Below are 11,454 nucleotides of genomic sequence, written 5' to 3'. Positions count from 1 at the left end.
TAGATAGATAGATAGATAGATAGATAGATAGATAGATAGATAGATAGTCCTGTCATCTCTGCTCTTGACCATTACACCAAATGATGCATTTAAGCTGCCAGTCAATTTTTTTGAGATAAAGTCTCATGTAACCAAGGCTGTGTTTGAGTTTCAGCCTAAAACTTAGCTTGGAAACAAAAGTCTATCCTACATGACTGATTAAAGTATTACCCCAAAAGGAGTCTGAACCCTCAATAAGGAGAAAGAAGCAATGGCTTCTGGGCCCACTGTGGGTTGATGTGATTCAGGACAAGAGAGTGCACTGAGCATATGACAACATAGGCATCTGAAAGCTTTAGTGAGGACAGGCAGGTCTTGGTCCAGCATGCTAAGCCTACAGCCCACAGAGCCGGCAGGGATGGCTTCTTCTTGCTAGAGCTTAATACAAACTCCTCTGCCCCACAGGGTTTCAGGGGAGAAGATATAGGAGAGCGACCAAGTCAGGCAGTAAAAGGCGGTGAGCGGGAACGGAGAGAAAAACAGCAGGATAACACCTGGAAAGAAAACGCAGACATTCAGTTTCATGAAGCACCTCACACAGCTCCTACCCAACCCCCCTGTCCCTCCCAGAGGGACAAAGACAGCAACAAGAGAGGCAGAAATTCCATGTGTAAGTTCAGTTTACTAAGAATATGGAAGCCCCTAATTGGAAACTAATGTAATCTCAGGTCCATTCTGTTCATCTCAGACCAGCAGCCAGGTCCCAGCCAAGACTGAATCCAAGCTGACCAGAGCCTTTTCAATGGAAAAAAGTCCTAATCATAAATCATCCTAAATCCTAAATCATCATTTAGAGTTTAACATGCAATGTTAAATGCCTGAGACTGCTTACAGAGTGGCCTCAGCTCTCACACCAAGAACTCTGAGTGATCAGCAAGGCTCACTGTGCCCAGACTGTGCAAGTACGTGTTTGTGCTGAACAGCCACTTTCCTTCTGGAGTCTGGAATTTTGTCCCTGCTAGGCAGATGGTGCCTATGTGAGTCTCTGATGACCTTCTCTAGAAGACAATGCTTCATATGCATGACCACAGTTCAAGGCTTTAAGAATTGAGTGTAACCCTCTGGTGCCACCTGGAGTGGACTGAGAACAGCTAGCATCTCCTTTCTTCGGTCACATCCCATGCACCCTCTGCTGATTTTGAACCACATCCTTCCTTCATTGGTGCTTTTTTTTTTTTTTTTTGGTTTTTCGAGACAGGGTTTCTCGTGTAGTTCTGGCTGTCCTGGAACTCACTCTGTAGACCAGGCTGGCCTTGAACTCAGTAATCCGCCTGCCTCTGCCTCCCAAGTGCTGGGATTAAAGGCATGCACCACCACCACCCGGCTGTTTTGTTTGTTTGTTCTGGGTTTTTGTTGTTTGGTTGTTTTGGTTTTGTTGCTATTGTTGTTGTTTTAGTTGTTCAAGAAAGTTTCTCTGTTATAGTCCTGGCTATCATAGAACTGGCTCTGTAGACCAGGCTAGCCTAAAATTCAAAGATCCAACTGCCTCTGCCTCCTAAGTGCTGGAATTAAAGGCATGTGTCACCACATGGGGCCACATCTTTGTGTTCTAACCAGTCTTAGCCATAAGTACCACAACATGCTGAGTCCCAAGGCCCCTCCAAGCAAATCACTGAACCTGGATGTATTCTCAGGTACTCCCAAGACAATCTAAATTTCAGATGAAACACTATCAGGCATCTGAACTCCATTGTGGTACATTTACTCAGCACTAGACTCTCTGTTTTTCATTCACACTTCATCTTACTCCTGTGATTTAGAATGACATCTACCTTTGTCATGGGAGACAGGGAAGCAGCCTGCACAAAGGCCTAATTCAAGTCTAAGTCTGCCTGACCTTTAAAAACTAGACACTCAGCCTCAGTTAACAAGTATACAGAGCATCAACAGTCTCATGAGAGGATCTGAGGCAGCCCAAGCTGACCTAAAACTTGCTATGTAGCTGAGGACAACTTTGGACTTCTAATCCTTCAGCCTCTACCTCCCAAGTGCTTAGATTACAGGTATGTGCTGCCATAGCCAGTGTGTGTAGTACCAGAGGTCAAGCCCCAGGGATCCATGCCTACTATGAGGGTACTCAACCAACTGGGCTGCATCCCCAGTCTGACCACCACATATTCTGTAAGATCCCATTAGATTGTGGCAGGTGACCTAACAAAAGGTCACTTCTGGGAAATAGAATCAGCTAAGGAAGTATGCTAACGTTTTAGAAAATTGCCATTGGAGAATAGTCATTGGTCTGCTGAGGCGAGGAGGCAACATTTAAAGCCAGACTTGTCCTTTAAAAAAAAAAAAGATGGCATTTTTTTTTCACTCTCCAAAACTGGCCACGGAGCTCTGTAGGGAAGAAGGGTCTTCAGTCTAAGGTGACCCATTGTTCCCCAGGCAAGCAGAATATTAACCTCATCCGCTGAGAAATGTGCAAAGAAGCCCAGGAGTGTTACGCTAAGTGTGTGGTTTATTTTGAGCAGACGGGATCAACTCTAGGAGCATAACCTCTGAGGAAAACACTCTGAGCTAAGAGAGGGGAGGTGGAAAAGATGGAGCCAGGAATTGCCACTTACAGTCTAAGAGCCTAGCAGAGAATTACCTACCTTGTTGCCTCATTCAATCCCAGTGAGCCTGCAAGCTAGGAACTTGGGGCTTTAATTATAGACGAAGGAGACTGAATTCAAAATGGTGAGCTACTGGCCAGGCAGTGGTGGCGCAGGCCTTTAATCCCAGCACTTGGGAGGCAGAGGCAGGTGGATTTCTGAGTTCCAGGACAGCCAAGACTACACAAAGAAACCCTGTCTCGAAAAAAACAAAACAAAAAAAAACAAAACAAAATCAAAATGGTGAGCTATTAACCCAAATTTATACAACAACCACATGCAGAAGTCAGAGCCTCAGCTGAGGTCCATTCAGCTACAAACCCAGACTCTCCTCACCATTCTGCCTCTGCCATTTGGGCACAGGGGAGCCAGCTCCCAGAAGTTGGACAAGGAGGTTGTACTAGTGCCACATAAGATATACATCTGAAGGAAACAGACCGTAACAACCCAGAGTGGATTCACAGCAAAGGAACAAAGGAAGAATCTCCAACTCCCAGGGATGCCTGTCTTGTTCACAAACACACATAAAAGAAAAACTAATACTGAAGGAAACCCTAACTCAGGGCAACCCTGTGAGCATCTCCAAGGCTGGAGCCTACACTCAGCTGCTTACACTTGCCTTCCTCCCCCAGTATCAACTCTAGTTCCCATACCTCTCAAATCCAGCTGCTTCTCCTTATCCATCACACCACATCTCCCATCTGAACACTGGTACACTGTAGTCCAAGCAATGCCTGGAAGCTGCTGTTCTGATTATATCACTTGCTATCTGGGTTCCATCTATGGTGCCTCATTTGCCTTTAGGGTTAAATCTCAAATCCTACCCAGTCTGCCCCCTTCACTAGCCTGAGTCTTTGTCACTGGCTTTCCACACAAGGACCAGCCACACTGCCCTACTAAGGCTTCAAGCACCTTCTCGGCATTCAGTCACTATAAAACAGAATTCTCTGCCGGGACCGCCCTTCCTACCCATCCTTCAGATCTCACTTAAACATCCCTCCGTAATAAGTCACCTGCCCTCTGAGAGCACCCTGTACTTTCTCAGAGCATCAAAACAAATCCCAATTTGTAGTTACTTAATTTATTTTTGGGACAGAGTTTCACTCTATAGCTCAGGCTGGCCTGGAACTCACTATATCTTGAACTTGCAATGATCCTCCAGCCTCAGCATCCCAAGAACTGGAATTACAAACACAACCACTATACCTAGCTTTGTTTGTTTCCATCTGAGACAAGGACTATGCCTGGTTTACCAGACTGACTCCCAGTACCTGGCACATAGTACATGCTCCCTAAATTCTACTGAACTCATTAACTTAGGCAGATATTGAGCACAGCCTGATTCTATGCACTGGAACTCAGAGCATGAAGAAAACAGTTTCCTATGCAGGTGAGTACATTTAGTATTTTCAGACATTAAAAAATAGTAAATCTTTGGATATTTGTTTTTGTTTTCTTAGTTTTTTGTTGTTGTTGTTTTGTTTTGTTTTTTCGAGACAGGGTTTCTCTGTATAGCTCTGGCTGTCCTGGAACTCACTCTGTAGACCAGGCTGGCCTCGAATTCAGAAATCCGCCTGCCTCTGCCTCTCAAGTGCTGGGATTAAAGGCGTGCGCCACCACTGTCCGGCTGGATTATTTGTTTTTGGAAACTGTTAGGTGACAACAGATTCAGTGGTGAAAGGTCCATGAGAGCAAAGCCCATGGGCAATGCTGCGGTGAGACACGGTGTGACCACAAAGATGGTGGCAGGTATCTGAACTCACCTCCTATATAAACGATTTTTTTCCAGTTGTCTGAATCTAGGATCTCATCGTGTGGGTAGCAGCTCTGGTCAATCATGAAGAGAATCATGAGTGAAGCCATGCAGCAGAGGATGAATGTATTGCCTTTAGTCAGAAGGCAAGTGGAGGCCAAAACACAGGAAGCATAGGGGCAGGGTAGGCCCTTGTATCCAGAGGGACTTCCTCCTAGGGAAAGACCAGGTGATCAGCTGCTTCCTGGCTCTAAGGGCACCTATTCCTTTGGGTCTCCTCTCCATGAACTGCCAAATTCCCTAAGCCCAGGAGTGTGGAGGTCATTTGATTATCCACAAGCAGATGTCATACAGGTTTGGGTTTGTGTTGGCTTCTGGGGGACAACAGGCACCAAGAGGTCTACCAGGTGTACCCACACCTTAAGACTCATTGAAAAGCCAGTCTGAGCTGAGTGCTGGGTTTCCACCCTTTCTGTGTGGTCTTAGGAAGAGAGCTGCCCTCACTTTAGCACAGCTTCTCTTGTTTGGGAGAACTGGTGAGAAGCAATGCTCCACACACAGATAATACTAGAGGGACACAGCTGCTAAAGAAGCAAGGACCTGTGTCTCCCAGACCAGACTCTGCCAATACAGCCCTTAACCTCCGGCAGGCTCATGTAGAGGAAGAGTCCATAAGTGACCCCTGGCTTCTCCTGCCCCTTGATCCCTGCCACAGTCCTAAGATGAATTGGATTCCACTCACCAGTTGAATAAAAACACAGACGGAAAGAAGTGGTTAACACATAGATGATGGCCAGGAACCCATTCAGAGGCCCATCCACACCAAGGAGCAGAGCAGAGGCCAGGCCAAAGGTGGTGAAGACAGCAAAGTCATTCAGCTCGAGTCCTGCTTCAGAGGACAAGGTTAACTCACAGGTGTGTGTTCTACACCCTAGCCTCACCTGGAGCAGTGACAGTTTAGAGTGCTGGGCTCTCAGAGGGCAGCAGCTGCCCCCTTAAGGTGGCCTGTAGGTCAAAGCCTGGGCCTCCCCTAGGCTCTGCCTCTGCTGGTCCTCATCACTCAACATGCAAGGCTGAGCGCACGTGTTCAAAAGCCTCAGCACCTTTTTCAAGAAAAATCTTCCGTGGAAACTTTCAAGCTGTCTTGCCTGGGGTTGCTTCTCATCTCCTCATGGGCCCTCACCATCCTCTTCTCTAAGAAGATTATAGAGGACACTCTTCACTTAGAATGAAGGTGATCCCCAACAAACATTTGGAAAGCAAGAAAGGATAAACAGCAAAGAAATCGCTTGAGTAAGTCAGAATGAGATCCTACCTTATAAAACTCACAATAACCATAATAATGTGCTGTGAAGTGTAAACACCAAAACAAAAACCTTCAGCAAACTGGCATAGATCAAAAGAAGAGTAAATGGAATTAAAACAGAGAGGCGAAGAAGATAGGACTGAACACCAGGGCAGGGATGGGACAAAGATGGGGAAGAGAGCCAGCCCAGGGGATGGATCTAGGGTGCAGACAGCAGGACTGTCTGTGCTATTGGCATGGGCATGTCCACAATTGGGAGTAACTGAAGAAGGCCTGCCTGATGTCAGAGGATGGGTGGTAACCGGAGATGGACGCTCCCCACGGTAGGGATGGGAGTGGGCTTGAGGTCTAGACTCACCCAGTTTGTGGCAGATGTTGAGGTGTTTGGTCATCGTTCCTATTGCAATGTCTAACAGGAAGCTGATCAGAAGCATCCAGGAAGCACAGTGGGATTTCCTAGAGGGCAGGCCAGCAGGGCAGCTTCTTGTAGTGCCCGCTGGACAAGTCCCCCACTCAATATCCACTCTCCACAAATCTCTACCACACACACTCACAAACACACACACACACGCCCCCACACACAAGCACACACACGCACATTCCCCACACTACTCACAGCCCTTCTGGATATTGTGCTTTAACTGTTTCACACACACCCTCATACGTGGCTCTATCCCTCCCAAACTCCCAGCACATGGCGGCTTCCTGATCCCCTCCCCACAGTAATCACCAAGGTCCCTTCCAACCGTTAAGTCCCAGGTGTATTTGATGACTTGGGTTCCTTCCTAGTCTTAGTGCAGCCTCTACCACCACCTCACTGTGACTTTTCAGCTAAATCACTAGGTGTCTCTCTAGATTTTTTTCCTCCACTTTCTTAGCTGTCTCTCCCCCATGCCTTTGCCCTGCCGTCATGAACACTAATCCTATATAAGCCCAACTAAATGCTTTGTTGTATAAGTTGTTTCATCAGGGTGTTTTATCACAGCAATAGAATAAGTAACTAAGACACCTGCTCCTCAGGAGCCATTCACTATATTTTTTGAGACATGGTCTCTCACTGGGACCTGGGGTTCACTGGTTTGGTAAGGCTGGATGGCCAGTAAGCCCCAGAGAGTCTCCTGCCTCCACCTCTCCAGCACTGGAGTCTGAGTGCACGCCACCATGCCTGGGTTTCTTACATGCTGCTAAGAAATGAACTCAAGCCCTCACGCTTGTGCCACAAGCACTTCATCAACTGAGCTATCTCCCCAACCCCAGGTCTTGAACCCTTGATCCTCCTGCCTCCACCTCCTTAGTGCTGGGGTTACAAGCTTACATCACCACACCTGGCTAAATTCTAACTTTCCTAATTAACCATCTGGTACTTATTTTTCCAGTACTGGAGTCTGAAGCTTGGGCCTCACACATTGTAGGCAAGCACTCTCCCATGTGTGGTCCCAGGTCAGGGGTGTACATCCTGTCCACTTCTGAGCTCTAGTTTAACTCCATTTGACCTGATATCACCTTCTCTATTACTTCTAGTCTTTTATATGTCCAGAATGCAGTTTGTCTTAGTGAATTCTCCAAGACAGCCTGAGCATAGTGTGCAGTCTGCTGTTCTTGGATGGAGTGTCTGCAGGTGTCAGTCACATCCAGACACTGGGTGGTGCTACCGAACTTGATATGCTTGATGATTGACACTGGGTGGTGCTGCTGAGCCTGAACACCCAGGATTTTATAGTCCCACATTCTCTGAGTTTGATGTACGGTAAGGATCTGTCAGTATCTCTCGAATTCAATGCTGGCTCTACTCTAGGTGGCTTCCCAGAGTTCCTCTAGCCCCCACGTTCACCACTGCATCTTGTCCGTCATGTGGTCCCAAGTCCCTCTGTGAGCAGCCACAGAGTCCAACGTTGCAAACCTGCCCACAGAGGTCCACTGCTAAGTCCGCACTGGATCACAATGCTTAGATGACCCAGCAGAAGCAAGAGAGCCTGACCTCAGCCACCTCCAAACGTTAACCAGCATTTGTTTAGCCCATACCTGAGTATCAAAAAGGGCCTGAGGCCGGGCAGTGGTGGTGCACACCTTTCTTTAATCCCAGCACTTGGGAGGCAGAGACAGGTGGATTTCTGAGTTCGAGGCCAGCCTGGTCTACAGAGTGAGTTCCAGGACAGCCAGAGCTATACAGAGAAACCCTGTCTCCAAAAAACAAAACAAAACAAACAAAACAAAACCATTTTAGGCGGGCAGTGGTGGTGCATGCCTTTCTTTAATCCCAGCACTTGGGAGGCAGAGGCAGGAGGATTTCTGAGTTCGAGGCCAGCCTGGACTACAGAGTGAGTTCCAGGACAGCCAGAGCTATGCAGAGAAACCCTGTCTCAAAAAACAAAAACAAAAACAAAACAACAACAACAAAAAAAGGCCTGAGGCTAAATAAAGATAGCAGAACCTATGATTGTAACACCAGACTACCCTCAAAGGGGTTTGGTTAAACTGAGTTTTTCCTACCACAGATGTGCCTCTTCCCACTTTATTATACTCTAAAACTATAAATTTACGGACAAAGAACAGATACAGAAAGAATCAAGTACACATCAGGAGTGTGTCACAAAGGGGTCTCTTTAAAGAGCTGATTATCAAAGGTCTCAAAATAGAATTCAACTTATAGGAACATAAATTGTTCCCACTTTCTTGGTGGCACAAATGTGGCAGAAGTTCCAGAACAGTGCTTATGTCAGATAAACAAATCATATGTTCTGATTCGAGAACCAGAAAATATGAACAAAGCCACGTAGGGTGGCTCACACCTACAGTCCAGCACTCGGGAAGCTGAAGCAGAAGGATCAGAAGTTCAAGGACAGTCTAAGCTACATAGTGAGTTTAAGCCCATCCCGGGTTGCATTGGGAAAGAGAGAAGGTGGGAGAGGGAAACAAGGGAAAAAAGAGAGGGAGAGAAAGAGAGAATGGCTATGAACACTACTATGCATCTTTTCCCCCCTCCTACAAGCCATTCTCAACTGCTATAGCTGAAGGAACAAGAAAAATTATAATATAAACTCCTCATGCTATGTGGAGACTGAAGCTCAGATGTAAACTAGCTGAAGTATTGATATTAGATTGTAGTAACACGGAGGCTAGGATCCTGATCCCTGAAGCCGTGTGTGTGTGTGTGTGTGTGTGTGTGTGTGTGTGTGTGTGTGTGTGTGTGTGTTTACTGTCCCCACCCCCGAGTTGATCCTTTGCCATACTGGCCAGGTCTCTGGAGTCTGTACCTGATTCCTCATGCCATAGGCTCTAGCTTTAGGCTAAGAGCAGGCAGTGCCCCAGACCTACCTGCTGAAGCTGCAGAAGATGGAGAAGAGACCCAGGATCATGTTGGCCAGGGCCAAGGCATTAATAACGTCTTTCCAGGAAAACTCAGTCATCTGAGAACTGATCTGCTCTTGGTTCATGATGCGATGACCTGTGGCCCAGGAGAGAGGTACACAGGGTTCTCAAGGTCAAAGGGACTCCAGAGAGGCTCCCAGAGACCCCATTCAAGAACTGCACCTCCTGACACTCTGTCTCACCTACTAGATAGAGAGGGACAAATTAACAAGGAGACACTAGAGTTAAAGACAAGGTTTGGGAAAGCTTAGCAGTGGGCCGGATGAACTTGTGTGGATATCCATCCCCCTTGCCCTGGCCCTACAGGAAGGAGCCTTCTTGATGCCTCAAAGGTCTCTATCTGAGATGGAACCTTGTCATAGACTAATGGCTGACTTGAGAGAAGCTATACCTACTTCCTCAGAGACCTCAGGGCATACCACAACACTGGTGCCATCTCCAACAGAGAAGGAAATCAACTTCTCAGAATGGCTGTGGACACCATTAAGTGTCTCCCAGCACTTTCCACCATGTCCTCACCTCTGGTCTGGGCAGTGCAGAGGGTGTACTCTTTCTTCCCCCATTTTATGAGTGAGGAAGTTCAAGTTCAGCAACTTGGAGAAATCTGTTCAAAGTCACACACTGAGTGAGTAGAACCGTATCTCAGCTGCTTGGTCCTCAACTTGCTACTATTCTTGTTGGCCAAGACCCCAGCAGGAGGAGGTTTGGGGACTAGGACTGAGGAATTCACTGGGACAGCTTTACCAGACATACGTGTTGAGGAAAGCCATGTCCAGGTCTTTGACCACCCATCATCAGATGTGTGACATCTCTCACAGCATCAGGGAACCAGCTGGCTATCCATCTTCACAACCAGTCTTGGCTGTTTTTATACTATGTCCAAACAAATGTACCCCTTATACATAAACTGTTTATATCCTCTCTGAGCCAGGCAATCCCCACTACTAGGGGTAAACACATCACATCAGCTACACATAGTGACCCTGCCCTTGCGTGATATGAGTTCATTCTAGTTCTCATGTCTACTTTCTCTTCAATCCTTCACTCATTTTGAGGCTCAGGCAGCCCCTCGGGACAGTTCCAGGCTCTTATGACCTGAGCAAGAGTTGAGACAAGGCCAGACATGGCAGTGCATACCTTTAATCCCAGCTCTGGGAGGCAGAGGCAGGCAGATCTGAGTTCAAGACCAGCCTGGTCTACAGAGTGAGTTCCAGGACAGCCAGGGCTACACAGAGAAACCCTGTCTCGGAAAACCAAAAAACAAAACAAAACAAAACAAAAAATTTAAGGCTCGAGACGAGCTTTGCTTTGTTCTGTTTTGTTAAGAAACCCTGCTACCAGTCCTGCTACCAGTCTTGTCCAACGCTGGGAGGGGTGGACTTGGGTCAGGGACCGGAGGCATCACTGAAGGGCTGGCTGTTCCCATAGGCAACCTTAGTCACCTCACCAAAAGAATCAGTAGCTGTGTGACCACAACCCTCAGGGTTAACACCTGAGGTAGGAAATAATGAAAGCCTCAGAGAGCTTCGAGGGAAGGGGAGAAGGGCTGATCATACCATCCCACTCCATGAAGCTATACAGCCATCCCTCCTGCCTCAAGACCAACCCCAGCAGGACAGGGTACCTCAGTTCCTGAGCCAGGTACCTCTTTTCACCTGCCAGCCCACCCACTTACCATCTCCTAGAACAGCACCCCTGGGTCGCCACCTCTCAGGGCAAATCAGTAAATGCCCAGTCTCCCAACAATCAGACATTGCCCCATCTTACTGCCTCACGGATGTTTTAGTCTTAATTAGTGATTAATCATCTGTCTACCCTGTTCACAAACCACTTGGACACCTGGGATTCCCACTGGCCCTGAGAGTAGAGTCTGGCCAGGGTTATCATCCCTGCTTATACATCCCAAGGAAGGCAAACACGATGGAAAGGGGAGAGCCTCAGAAGAGGTCACTGTGAAGTTACAGGAGGAGACTCAGCTCTGCCCTGAGTATTCATCCCCCTGTACTCTGTCATCTACCAGCAAACTGGACAGGATGGTGCACACGCTCTGAGAACCCTTATTACCTTCAAAGAATGTATAGCCAGTCTATCTGTTCTCATTAGTTCTCAACTAGTGGGTTGTGATCCCTTTGAGGTTGAATGACTCACTCACAGGGGTCACATATCAGATATCCTAAATATCAGATATTTACATTACAATTCATAACAGCAGCAAAATTATAGTTATGAAGTAGCAAGGAAATTAATTTTATGGTTGTGGGTTACCACAAGATGAGGAACTAACTGTATTAAAGGGCAGAAGCACTAGGAAGGCTGAGATTCACCGGTCTACAGAAATGAGCCACAAGCATGCATCCACAAGCATGCATCCACAAGCATGCATCCACAAGCAT

At 47.2% G+C, this 11,454-nt stretch overlaps 1 protein-coding gene across 1 annotated transcript in view; it reads right to left on the bottom strand.

The window, feature by feature from the left end:
- Nucleotides 1-295: 295 nt before the first annotated feature.
- Tmem269 (transmembrane protein 269) overlaps nt 296-11,454 on the bottom strand; it is an 11,960-nt gene continuing 801 nt past the window's right edge. The window contains exons 2-6 of the mRNA XM_028784490.1: nt 9,008-9,137; nt 6,051-6,148; nt 5,129-5,272; nt 4,397-4,600; nt 296-533 (exon numbers count right to left, since the gene is read on the bottom strand). Of these exons, the coding sequence (XP_028640323.1) occupies nt 412-533; nt 4,397-4,600; nt 5,129-5,272; nt 6,051-6,148; nt 9,008-9,137 (698 nt within the window). The 3' untranslated portion in view covers nt 296-411. The remainder of the gene's footprint in view (nt 534-4,396; nt 4,601-5,128; nt 5,273-6,050; nt 6,149-9,007; nt 9,138-11,454) is intronic.

The sequence above is a fragment of the Grammomys surdaster genome, unplaced genomic scaffold (genome assembly GCF_004785775.1).
Source record: "Grammomys surdaster isolate TR1022 unplaced genomic scaffold, NIH_TR_1.0 100, whole genome shotgun sequence".
In the NCBI taxonomy this organism is placed as follows: domain Eukaryota; kingdom Metazoa; phylum Chordata; class Mammalia; order Rodentia; family Muridae; genus Grammomys; species Grammomys surdaster.
This window is presented reverse-complemented; position numbering and strand designations above follow the sequence as displayed.